Source organism: Uranotaenia lowii, chromosome 2 (genome assembly GCF_029784155.1).
Source record: "Uranotaenia lowii strain MFRU-FL chromosome 2, ASM2978415v1, whole genome shotgun sequence".
Taxonomy (NCBI): domain Eukaryota; kingdom Metazoa; phylum Arthropoda; class Insecta; order Diptera; family Culicidae; genus Uranotaenia; species Uranotaenia lowii.
In genome coordinates, this window is record NC_073692.1 from 434,512,305 (window position 1) to 434,526,393 (window position 14,089).

Sequence of the window (14,089 nt, forward strand, 5' to 3'; positions counted from 1 at the left end):
TGTTATACAAACCATCACTGACCCGAAAAACCCTCGGATACCAAATTTCACTTCATTCCGACTGTCCGTTTATACGTGATGAACGCCTCCATTTTTATATAAGATTGAAAAAAGTTTTATTTTGCTTGTCTTAAATAGTGATTTCAAATAAAAATTTAAAATTCAAACTTTCGAAATGAATTTGATTTTGTGGTACGTCTCGGTGGTCGAGTAGTCGGCTTAGCGGTAATCGCTGGTCCACTGATGGCTTGGGTTCGATTCCCATCTCGGTACTGAGTATTTTATGTTTATCTTAAGTTGTTCCATCATTATTTATTCAGTCTGTAAAGCCTGAATCGATTAAGACAGATTTTTAACTGTACACTGGATTCTTTTTTTTAAGCGATTGTTGTGTACGTGCAAAAAAAGAAATCGTTTAAAAAAGTTCAAAACAACTGGGCAAAATTCATCGCTCATTTTGAGTAAAATGGCCAACTTGGACTGTAAATCGGTCATTTTCAACCAAGTAGACCATTCTGAGGTGATTTGAGTGAAACCGGGAGGCTCAATTGATTAGTTTTGAGTTTTAAGGCACGGTTGTTCCGAAACTTCCGCAGAGTCTCTGAGTGGTCATTGCGGCCCATGTTTCCGTCAGGAAGCAACGTCTGAATCAATTTTACACCCAGAAGTAGTTTTGCAAAAGGGGTAATGTCTAGAACCTGTTTTGACGTGTTCGAAAATCGTCTTATTTCGAGAAAATCGTTTAAAAAAAGTCGTTTAAAATAAAACCGTGTAAAATGAGATGGTTAAAAATAGAATCCAGTGTAATTCGTTACAATATTTGATTTTTACGTAAATTCCATATGCTATTTATTTTTAATACGTTCAGAAAAGATACTTTACCTCATTTTTCAGAGTATTTTTAACTTCAACAAAAAAAAAAGTTAAGATGTAGACTTTCAAAATCGTAATCTATCCATGGAAGAAATTTGAATTTTGCTGTTCTCAGTTTGTGATAATTTCAAAACGTACTTTTACCCGACTCGTACTTTTACTCTATATCAATTTGCTTTTCATTTGTTAACCATGAATGAACAGCTGTTATTTGTAAATATATTGATGGGCACTAAATGATAGGCAATATGATTTCTACGAATATTTCCGGCTATTATTGGTAACCATTCGATGAGCTGCAATTCCTTCTAATCACCAATGTGCAAGAAGCATACGGTCGGTTTTTGAAGAACAGTCAATAAAACATTCGATTGACTGATAACGATTTAAATCGATCTTCAGAATAATTCGTCATCATTGCACGAAATCTGTTTCAGGAATTTTTTCAGTGTGTTGATGAATTACTATAAATTGTTTTCTTTCAATGATTGTTCTTGCATTAGCTTAAAATCATTTGTTCTAAGAGGTAGTATTATAAAAAAAATCTTTACTTAAAAATACTGAAAATGATTACACTAAAAGTAATTGCGCTGGCTGTTCTAGTATTAACATGTGAGTAACTTTTGAGTTAGCTTTATTAACACTGAACATCTAAAGTGTTTATTTATTTATTTATTTTTTTATTCATCTAAGTGGCATCTGCAGGCGCCTTCGTTTTGATGGAAACAGAAGAGTCGGGACTGTTGTTGAAAAATGAAACTCTCATTCAAATGTTTTGTATCAGGGAATCAGGATCCGATGCAGCCTATCAGAAATATCTTTCCACACTCGGAAATCTCGGCTTGTGCATACTGAATTTAAACGATTCGTCGGATATATCATTCGAGGCCACATCATCCGGTGTGATACGAATAAAAAAGTGCGTAATGCTTACATGTCTTGTAATGACTTAACGTTATATATAATGATAAAAAAATTATATTTACTTTTCAGCCCTTGTCCATTGTTGAACACAAGTCTCCCTTGTTTCGATGGTTTTAAAGAAGCTTTCACCTTGTGCTTTCGCGAAGATTCTGCTTCGTTAACTGGGCAGGTGGCGAATGAAATCACCAGCAATTTATACAATTTGATGTGTGGTGATGCATCCATCTATGAAGGTGAATAACATTTTTGTTTTAAATAAATTAACAATTCACACTAATGTTTAAAAAAAACTCTTCCAGAAATGGGACAGCGAGCTTTCCATCAATGTGTTACTCGATTATGGAATGAACTCGATGAATGCAGTGGGCCTAGCTTATTCCCAAAGAATTCAAGATATGATAACGTGTGCGGGGCATACAAGTTGGGTCGAGAATGTTTGCAGAGAAAAGTGAACGACTGTGAGACTCAAGAAGTCATGAAACTAGTGGATGCTGTCTTGGAACCGTTTAACAAGTTCGGTAGATGTATGGATGATGATTTTTAACCAACAAATGCATCAACAGGAAATACTATTCATAAAAAAATAAATTAAAAATGAACAAAATATATATAGGATGGGTTGGACAAACAAACGTTCTGTAATATTTACTCAATCAAATAATAAATTTTTAACAATCTTCATTGATGATGGATTTAATTTATTCCGAAATGAAATGAGATCTTAAAAGTCCATCAAACATAAAGTTTCCTCACAGAAAATCACTTGGGGCTAAATTGATGCACCAATTTTTGTGTTTGAAAATCTTTTTACTTATTCCCAATCAAGAGTAATGTTCTTGGAAAATATCAAGAAAATAAGAGAGATTGACCTAACTTACTGAATTTTTGTTGCATTCTTTCATCAAACATTCGGTCATTCGATTACTTTGATTCAGTAGAAACACTGCACTTTGTTTACAAATGGTCATTCGTTTTAATTGAATGGGAGTAGACCATGACTTTCGCGAACAGCACGTGTTTTTGTCTTCGTCCGCGAAAATTTTAACCAAATTATAGTTTTGTAGAGTTTAGTTAAAGTGAAACTAATGTGTTCTAGTAATATTTTCGCCATGTAATGATTAAGTGAAGACTTGTGATTTGACTTAGTCGGACTTTATGGTAAAGTGTCTCTAACTTTAAATGGTTAACGAACACCTCTGCATGAAAAATGTTGTTTTTGCCAACAATCAACCGGGTGAGCACGTTCCATATTTTACGTTTATTATCGTTGTTTTTTCTACAATATTACGCAGCTGAACAAGTATTGATGTTTTAAAGTTTTCAAACACGAGACTTTGATTAGTTTTTTTTTTTTTTTGAAGACTCAGACCGGGTGTCTGAGAAGAAAATTTCTTATTTTAAATATAATTTATTTTACTCAACAGTTCATGAGGCTGTTGTAAACAGTTAATGAGGACCAAAGGAATGGGTGTAACGTCGTGTTAGAAAACTTATCAATTAGTGAAGTCCAATTGAAAATTTGTTGAATTTCGTATTCACACGTTATGATGCAAATGTTTATTTAAAGATTGTTAGTATGTTCAATCATGGCTGAGATGGAAATTATTTTAAAAAAAGCAACAAGTTTGATATTTTCTATATTCATCAATCAAAACTAAGAGGAAGTTTATGTTGTCAAAATTCAAGTAAATAAACATTATTTTTGTTTTGTTCAATTTGTTCAATAACTTCTTTAGGGAAAAGGAAAACATGCAAATATATTTACGGTCTCTCTTTTACGACCAGCTCTATTTTAAGGTTCGATACAGTTTTATCGCAAAGTATTGTGATTTTCTAATGAACTATTTCCCATTCGAAAGGCCCTGTGATATCTGTTAATTGAATAAAAATACGTGTGCTGTCGTTCGTGTGTCACTTAAGACTAATCTATTTGCTACTTTCTTTACAGTGCTGCGTGCGGTGACCGACCGAACATAGTACAGTCCGAAAGTGCGGAGTCAGCGTCTTGCGCTGAGCCCTCACATTGGACTTTGTTCGATATACAGTTTGTTTATGCTTTGCATGCATAAACGAACTGTAATATTGATAAATACAATGTTGCGGGTCCACCACACGCCCTTCCTTAATAAATTTAAAAATTAGTTTATAGATTTAATTTTTAAATTATACGTATGATTCGTATTTAATAAAATGTAAAATAGTGTTGTTATGTTATGTTTATGATGTTTATAATGTTAAGTCCTTATTCTATCCACCACACGTCCTAATTTAGTTTACAAATAGTTTTATCCTATCTTTGTGGACTTCGTCCACCTTGTCTTTTATTTTAACTCTTGCATTTTCTCCTAAATCTTCCAACACTTCATATGGACCATTGTATTTGGCTTCTAATTTGTTTCCTGTTTCATTTTTTATTAGTACTAGGTCTCCTATATTCAACTTTAGTGCTTTCTTGTCTGTGTCATAGTGTTCTTTTCTTTTTTCTTTTTGGGATAGCAGGTGTTTCCTTGCTTCTTCATGTGTATGCCTCAGTTTCAGTTGTAATATTGTGCAATAATCATCCAGATTATAGTAAGCGTTATTCTGATTTTCAGTCAAATTTGCAGGCATGTTAGCCAATTTCCCAAATACCAAACTGAAAGGTGTGTACCCTGTTGCTGTATGTACTGTATTATTATATGCGAATTCATAGAATGGAACCCATTCAGACCATTGAAATAGTTTACCATCACATTGAATTCTTAAATAATTCCCCAGTACCTTATGTGAATTTTCCAACGCACCAATTGATTGGTGGTGATATGCTGTTGAATTTAATTTTTCGATTCGTAAAATTTCTGCTAATTTTGTGAATAGTCCTGACATGAATTCTGTTCCTCTGTCAGATGCTATGACTTTTGGGACGCCAAATTTTAAAATTACACTTTTGATGAAAGCTTTTGCTACTGTTTCTGTTGATTTATTTTCTATTGGTGTCGCGGTTATGAATTTTGATAATTCACACTGCGTTGTTAGGATATATTCAGACCCTTCAGACCGTATTAATGGCCCTACTATGTCCATATAAATTTTCTCAAATGCAGTTTCTGCAGTTGTTGTTATTTTCATTGGGATTTTTGTTTTTGGTAAGGTCTTGTTTCGTTGACAAAGTTCGCATTTTTTAATAAAATCTTCAATATCTCTATTCATATTATTCCAGAAATATCTACTTTTTATGGTCTTTTGTGTTCTCTTTATTCCCGCATGCCCTGCAGTGGGAAGTATGTGAAAATCATTGAGAATTATAAGTTTTTCTTTTTCATCTTGGATTATTTTAATACCTTTGTTCAAAGCATATATTTTTGGTACCTCATCTAGCAAATTATTTTCCAAGAGACTGTTATAAAAGTTGTGCGCACTTCTAGAATTTTGTATTATTACGAGCTCGTTTAGGTTATTTTTCTTACATACTTCTTTTAGGCTTTTCATAGTTCGCCGTAGCTGAACCAATGACTTTGCCGGTTTTACAATAATTCTCCTTCCACAATCGGACATGGTACTTTCCATAGAAATGCTATTGTCAAGAATAATTTCTGCTATTCCTCCTGATGAAAAATGATGGCCATTCACCTTCATCGTTGGTGTTGCAGTTTCATTTGCTGTTTGTTTTGTCTTAGATCTCGTTGTTACGAATGCATCTTGGTTAATTTTCATGTTGATTCCTTTTAACTCGTCAGATGAAAAACGTGATAACGCGTCTGCTATCACATTCTCTTTGCCTCGTTTATAAATCACATCAAAATTGTATTCTTCTAATGCCAACCTAAACTTTGTCAGTCGACTAGAAGGATCAGTCATTGAGAAAAGGTACACTAACGGCCTGTGGTCGGTAAAGACATCGAACTTCCTCCCATACAGGTAGGGTCTAAAATGTCTTATACCCCATACTATGGCCAAAAGTTCCTTTTCTATGGTTGGGTAATTCTTTTCTGCTGAATTCAGAGTTTTACTTGCGTAAGCAACTGGTCTGCCATTCTTGTTAGAAAGGACGGCGCCGATTGCATACCCAGATGCATCTGTATGCAGAGTAAATTTGTTATTTTCTGAGAAGTCGGGAAAATCGAGAATTGGTGGATTTAAAAATTTTTCTCGAAGTGTATTAAATGCATGTTCACACTTATCATTCCATTGAAATGGAATGTTTTTTCTCGTTAAATAATTCAATGGTGAACATAAACTAGCGAAATTTTGAATGTGTTTTCGATAGTAATTAGCGAAAGCTACAAATCGCTTAACTTGGTCGGCGTCTTTAGGCTTTGGCCAATTTTTCACTACTTTTATTTTTTCTGGGTCAGGTTTTACTCCTTCCGCAGAAATCATATGGCCTAAATAAAGCAATTCTGTTTTAAAAAAATTGCACTTTTTCGGGTTTAATTTAAGGTTAACGCCTCGAAGTTTTTCGAAAACGGACATCAAATTTTTGTTATGATCCTCTATAGTTTTCCCGAAGACAATAATGTCATCCAGATAAACTAGGCATCTCGTCATGTCCAATCCTGACATGGCAATTGTCATAAGTCTAGAAAACGATGATGGACTGATTTTCAAACCCATGGGCAGCCTTGTCATTTGATATTGCCCTGACGGTGTTGAAAATGCAGTCACAGGTCTATCCCCAGGTCTTAACTGACACTGATAGTACCCTTGTGATAGGTCTAAATGAGAGAAATATTTTGCTCCTGCAAGAGCATCTATAATCTCATCAATGTTGGGTAGAGGGAATTTGTCATCCTCTACCGCTGTGTTGACTTTTCGGTAATCTATTACAAGTCTCCATTTTTTCGTATCCCCAGAACTTTTCTTGGGTACCAATAAAATAGGACTGTTCCATGCGGAAGTCGTCTTTTCTATTATGTTTTCGTCAATCATTTTGTTTATCTGTTTTTCGATCTCTGCCTTTTGCGAGTTAGGCAATCTATAAGGTTTGCTATAGATTGGTCGTACTTCTGTTTTGACTTTTATAACTGGACTGTAAATATCCGTCACTGTCAATTTGTCAGATTCTAAACAGAATATGTCGGCATACTTCGTGCATATTTGTACTATATGCCTTCTTTCGGCTGGTGATAAATGGCTTAATTCCAACTCTTGAAGAAGTTGCTCTATTCTGTCTTTCGCATCTTTTGAATGTTTCATATCCACTACCAAATAATCACTCGCTGGTTTAATAATTGGTTTCAGATTTGAAATATTTACTGGCTTGTTTTTCACGTTAACCATGTGAATGGGTATTTTCCCATTCGAAGGTTGAACAATTGTATTCGCGATGTATACATGTGGTTGTATCTCTTGATTTAGTACAATACATGTTTCAGTGAGTTTTGTATTTATGAGCTTTACTACCTCAGTTCTAGCAGGTATTATGTAACACATTTCACTATCTAGTGGTTTCAATTCCATTTTCATATTTACAAAATCGATATTTGCTCCAAATTCTTTCAGAAAATCTGTGCCAATTAAACCATTAACTGTATCCGGTAAACTCTCTATTATATTAAACTTAATGGGATATTCTACAGAATTATATCCTACAAAAGTTTCAACGTATCCCAGCGTGCTGGTAACTCCGTTTACACCACTTATTTCCAATGTTTGTGAATTATTTATATTGAAAATTTCAGGGAGACATCTCTTGTCCAAAATACAACAAGATGCTCCACTGTCAATTATTAGTTCTACTTCCTTACCAAATAATAAAAATTTTACTCTGAGAGCCTTTTTCGCATTAAAATTAGCGAAAAAGATCAATCAGATTGGCTTCTTCCCTTTCTCGTTCTTGTCTTTGGGGTTGTGGTTGTTGTTGTTGAATTTGTTGTTGTTGTCCTTCGGCAATGTTTGCCATGTGTGGACCGTTTCGACCTCTTCGATTATTCCCTCTTTGGTTTTGGTTGCTATGGTTATTACCATAGTTGTTATTGTTGGAACCACGGTTGTAGTTGGTATAATTGTTACCTCTTCCACGGTATCCATTATTCCCTCTGTAGGAACCATGTCCTCTAGGGTGGCCTCTGCCTCTCCATTGATTTTGTCCATTGCCTCTATATGACGGTTTTCCGGTTGTGCACCAGAGTGCCATTAGAGTGTCAACACAGTTTTCCTGATGGGGTGTTGCTTGACACTCCAGAGCATCTGAAACCGCTTTGTTTAAAGTTGTCGGGTTTCGTGCTCTTAATAAAAATTTTACTGATGGATCTTTAAGCCCATCAACAAATGCGCGCACAGCAACCGTTTCTACCAGGTTGCTGGCGGCTGACTCGCTGGCAAACGTTCCTTGCGAAACGTAAGCAGCGGCCAATTTGGACGATAATTTTGTGATTTCGTCTCCGAAATCAGTTAGTGTCTTGTTGCTTTGGCGTTTGGAAAGCATCTCACTTTCCACCGCCTTCGGAGTGAGCTTGACTCCGAATTTTTGTTTCAATGCCTCAATGGCGGCATCGACGGTTGCAACACTGTCGAATGCCCCACGGGCAGTTCCGGTCAATGTAATTTTCAGAAATTTTATCAGCTCTGCGGGAGGTACTCCTTCCGCATAGTCTTTTAAAAGTTCTATACTTTCGATGTAGCTCTGCAGGTTAACTGCGGAACCATCGAAAGGTTTTACTACCTTTAAAGCTATGTTTAAGTCTAGCTTAGCCATTTTGGATGGTATACCACTTAAAACATTTTTTTTCCGAAGTTCCATGAAATAGTACTTATACTTGTTCCTGAACAATGTTTTAGTAACATTAAACCTCAATAACCTCTAGTTTCGGTGAAGTTTCTTTTCCCTTAATAGTGCACATCAGTTTCTTGAGACTATTTTTAAAGTTAAATATTTGTTAGAAATTGTTAAATTTACTCTCATTACTCATTATTCCGTTTTTTTTTCCTGGTTTGTAGCGGTTCCTAAAAATTTTTGAACTCTAGGTTACTAACTTGTTTTGTATAACTATTTATTTTAGATACTTAGCTTATATGTTTCATAGATGTAGGTAATGGTTTCCCAACGTTCCATGTGAGGATCATTTCCAGTTCATCTTTCAGGTTGGTCAGGACGTTCCTCTGCTTCCTAGCGTGGTGGTTCTCTACAGATGCTCCTGTGGCCATATCGAAAATGTTATTCACCAGCCTGATGTACGCATTTACTTCCTGTTGAGTGAACGGATCTTCCTTCAGCCGTAGCATTAGTTGTTCCCTTATCGCTTCCAGTTGTTGCTTGCATATTTTAATCAGAATTTCGTTCTGTTCGTAGTTTGTTGTTGTACTCATTGTTCATTGATTGTCTTTTGTTTCTGACTCACTAGATTAGCACACTTCTTTTCCCCGTTAACATTTTTTTTTTTTTTTTTTACTTTTTAAGGTGTTGCCGATAAGTTGTTCATTTGGATCGCACGAGTGGCTACTCGTTCCGTTTGTTGGCGGTGTAGTTTTATTATCACCTTAACTGAAATATATCCGATAGCGGCTGCCGCAATCGCACACAGTGCCACTGTTTGGGCTACTTGATTTTGCTCGCACGCACTGTTCGTCACCGGCGCGACGATTTCGTCCGCGCTGAACCATCCCATTGTAAAGTGCTAGTTGAGTTTTTGTACTTTTTAAGGGAATATTTTTTGACACTTGCACTTTTAACTAGTTTTACTTTTCCGAACGTCGCGTGTCACCAAGTAATAAAAACCGGGCAGGATCGCCATGAACTATTTCCCATTCGAAAGGCCCTGTGATATCTGTTAATTGAATAAAAATACGTGTGCTGTCGTTCGTGTGTCACTTAAGACTAATCTATTTGCTACTTTCTTTACAGTGCTGCGTGCGGTGACCGACCGAACATAGTACAGTCCGAAAGTGCGGAGTCAGCGTCTTGCGCTGAGCCCTCACATTGGACTTTGTTCGATATACAGTTTGTTTATGCTTTGCATGCATAAACGAACTGTAATATTGATAAATACAATGTTGCGGGTCCACCACACTAAAACTAATCGCAACGATTCATCTAAAAAACTTGTCATCTGATCATATCCCTCCCCACATCTGCATCAAAATGGTTTTGTTAAGATGCAGAGGTGACCTCGGTCCTAAAGTATAAGTCTATATTCTTTTATGTTTTTCTGTTATTTTCCTTTTTACAGTAAAGCTTAGTTCTTTTAGAAATGGGACACTTTCATTTGCCAATAGCTCGTTAACTGGTTATTGGATATTGAAAATTTTGACAGCATTTTGTTGCCTGTAAAAAGTACTATTCGACCTATTTTTTTCAAAATTTAATATTTACGCGTTTTTGAGATATGTACGATGCAAGAGAAAAAGAAAAAAATAATTTTGCACAGTTTCCTTGAAAATACGTCATTATCAAATTGATAGCTGACAAAACCGTTGATTATTCAAAGAATTACTGAGTTTCTGTGGTGGATAAGTATGCAAACACTGTCAATAATGTCCACAAAGTTCAAATCAAGCATTGGAGAGAAGCACATGATCGGCAACAACGGTTCAGGCTCATCAAGGAAGTCGAGTCTCATACCAGCATTTTTAATTTTCAATAAACGAAAAACTAAGGGTAGATCGCTGAAACGTCCAAAACAATTTTCTCCGATAAGCTGAAAGTGTTGCCTAGTGATGACTCATTGAAATCCAACCTCAAACAACCATTTTTTGATAGTTCCAAAGCTCTTAAGCTGAAAAACCGGTACCGAAAAAAAACGTTCAAAAATGTGGTCAAAAATATTCAAATTTGTTCATTTCGAAACAACTGTATCCACTAAAATGCTTCCAGTTTCCAGTGTCCAGAGAAGAATTGGACCAAAAAGTATCAGAAATTGAAGAAGGAGGGTGAAGCTACCTAAAATATAAATTTTACGAAGTATAAGTTGGAGAAACTGATCAATACCATGACTGAAAAAAGTGTGCGCCGGCCAATGGGAGATACCACGAATAAAGTAGAAATTTCTTTAACAAAAAACGGTAAATATTTTTTTTCAAATTTTTTCATAAAAGTTCATAACATTACCTTCTTTTTCTTCATAGAAAGTATTTCGTTCAAACGAATGGTTTTTTAGATACAGGCATTCGTAAATGTCCCATTTCTAAAAGAACTAAGCTTTAAGTGATAAAAGAATAGTACCACTACGTGTTTTGCAAACATATGAATGACTGGAAATCACCAAAATTTTCTTTCACAGTTTGTTTAAAATTGTTTAACGGATAAATCAAGCATAAGTTCACATTTTTTGGACGAAGTAATTTGTGTTGAGGAATGAAATATGAAAAAAGGGTGCGAAATAAGAATGGTATCACTGGAGTTTTCAACATACATCAAGATTATTTCCTAAGATAAACTGTGTAAAAGTGAAATATGATGCTTCTACGAACTATTCTAATAGATAACTGCATTTTTAGGTGTTTTCTATTTTTCCAAAGGTTCTCAAGGGGGTTTTAAGAGATGCTCCTCTAGCGATTAAGATTTTGATATATGATCTACATATAATACTTTACCAAACTGCTTATTTCCTTCATTAACATTTATTAACATTACCTAAAATGATGGAACATGGATTCTAGGCTTAATTTGAATCTTAAAAATAGGCTCTCACTATCTGGCATTGAAAGGAATTGATACCCATTTTAAGATATTCGGAATTAATTAGGGGTGCTGGATGATTTTGGTCAAGAAATAGTACTTGGTATCGTGTGAACGTCTTAGATCACTTAAAAGTGAATTTCTTGCTCCGATAATCAGAAAAATGTTGTATTTTTCGATGGAGCTTGATAAATCAGATGGCTGGCAGTATTATTGGTATGATTTGCATTTGAATCGAAAGTGGAGTTGAGCAAGAACTTTGGCGGTTGAATATTCTTGTGCTGATGATTTTTTGCGAATCCGGAAAAGTTTTCCTGCAGCGTGAACTACAACAAAAATGTGTTGAAAAACTACCTTGAAATGGATATGGACCTAAATAAACCCCAAAAATCAATATTGAGACTTATTTTGGTTCTAACTGCAAGAAATTAATGCCATTTACGACAGGAAACTGGAAAAAAGTGTGGTTTACTGAAAAAAAAAACAAAGTTTTTGAACTTCAACCTATTTTATCTGTTTCAAAAATAACCCAAAATGTTTGTTTCATCATTTCACGTCATGTTAATGAAGGAAGTAAGCAGTTTGGTAAAGTATTATAGATAAAATATTAAGTTCCATCTCTTAAAAACCCCTTTAAAACCTTTGGAATGCTGGAATACGCCTTAAAATGCAGAGATCTATTCAAATAAATAGTTTGTTGAATCTCAACATCAATGGTCACCCTGAATCGAACGTCACAGTCGTCGATGGGTTACCCTTTGTATTATACCCATTTTTGTTGAGTGCTTATTGTTGCCACTTTTCTAGCCTTTTCCCGTTAAACTTCTGTATTTACGCGGGAAAAGTTGTAATGAATGATGAAGATTAAATAAACGCTCTCTTTTTAAGTCTACCGTTAACGAGACGAGTTGTCTTTCATTTAAACCCCGAAATCTTATCCTTGAAAAGGTCTGGAAATTAACATTGGTGCCGTGACCAGGATTTGGTGGTTTTTGCTGGAGTACATGGTCCTGACACATCAGCATTATGCCACCATCCTACCGATTGGTCCAACCCTAGATTCATCACGCTACCATGGCCAGAATTCATTCCCGAGGAATATAACGTCAACGCTACCAAAACGTCAAGCTGCCCTGGCAAGTGGCCCTGGTCCTCAATCCGATACGTTTTTGCCTAACTGAGCGCCGATCCAAGGCCCGTGTTACCCAAGTAAAGTATCCCAGTTCCCGATTAGTTATTCGACCCAGTTGGATAGCCCTGATTCCAACAACATCCAACTGGGCATCTTCCTTACTGACTTTCCGGTTAGTACCTACTAGCTACCAAAGTTCTCTACTGGCACTTCGGGAGTTACTGCACTTATCATGTATGATTCTGAGCCACCATTGTCGAATTTTAATCCAACGACGATCCCAATATCCTGTCATCAAGTGATACAGCTCTTGTACCCGATAAGTGATCCGGCTCGATGGGTGGTACTGATTCCAAAATCAGCCATTCGAGCACCTGCCGTACTGACCGTCCGGTCAGTGCTGCTAGCTCTCAAGTACATTGCAAGTACTTTGGAGCTAATGTGCCGATCACTGATCACTTTGGCCGAAAGATGACAATCCAGTTCAACACACATTCCAAAGTCGATGTCCAGGAACAGCCGAGAGTTCGAAGTCGATCCGCATCCAGATGTAATCCCGAATCCAATGCACCCGTTCCAGTCCAGCTCACAACGAACTTGTCCAGCTCACAACGAACTTGTGAAATTAAGTACATCAAATTCCGAACAATAAGTGAGATCCAAATCCAAACCAAAACAACTCTGGCCAGTATGTTGAATCTCAACATCAATGGTCACCCTGAAATAGTAACGGTTCAGGGGGTTATGCATATACTTTCGTGACGTTCCTCACAGAGTGACCAAAACAAATGAAACTAAACATTCCGGCCACCTAAAACAATTGGCGGCCCTAGTTTTGTTTTGGCCTCACGTCACGATCTTGAAGCACAGCTTAAAACTATTCTTCCACCAACTTTTAGCGCAAGTTTTTATCGTTAAAAGTTTCAAAAAATTCTACGAAATTGGATCTTACAGGCTGGGTCACAAAAACTGGACGATGAACTATAGAAACGTCGGCACAGGTAGGTAGGTTGTATGATCAGCAGCTTGCCTCTGGATTCGGGTCACATATGGATGATAGTTTGGACTATCGGAACAACAGGAGTGCTAGCCGGACAGCAAGCACTGCGGGTATCCAGATGGCTGGTATTCAACCTGAATACCACTGCTTTTCGGGATGACGTTTCGGGACGGTTCGAAGTACTGGGAAATAGCTACGGACGGACACTGACTGGCAGTCAGTACCGCAGGATCCCGGATGGCTGATGCTGGGCTGTCAACATCAGTACTCCCATTCGGGTTACATGGTCGATCCGTAGGCTCAATGTTCAGGAGGGTGGGTAGGGTCATTGTTGATGGAAGCCAAATCTTCATGTCGGGCGGGTTTTTGCTTGATATGGTACACTACATTCAACGGGTTTGATTGCAGATCGGGATGGGTAACTGGGGGGCTTAGATCGTCGATGTTCAGGGCCCAACGTTGGTCAATGTACAGACAGGTACGGCGAATATAGTTCGGCAAAAAATTTACCCAGGGCAGGATTGCTTAACGCTGGACAGGAGTGAGAAGCTCCTGGCGAAAGTCT

At 36.7% G+C, this 14,089-nt stretch overlaps 1 protein-coding gene across 1 annotated transcript; it reads left to right on the top strand.

The window, feature by feature from the left end:
- Positions 1 to 1,383: 1,383 nt before the first annotated feature.
- On the top strand, positions 1,384 to 2,410 carry LOC129740999 (uncharacterized). Its single transcript, XM_055732685.1, has 4 exons — positions 1,384 to 1,485; positions 1,567 to 1,792; positions 1,867 to 2,030; positions 2,097 to 2,410. The coding sequence occupies exons 1-4, from the start codon at positions 1,440 to 1,442 to the stop codon at positions 2,339 to 2,341; spliced, it is 681 nt and encodes a 226-aa protein (XP_055588660.1). The 5' UTR covers positions 1,384 to 1,439; the 3' UTR covers positions 2,342 to 2,410.
- Positions 2,411 to 14,089: the final 11,679 nt, after the last annotated feature.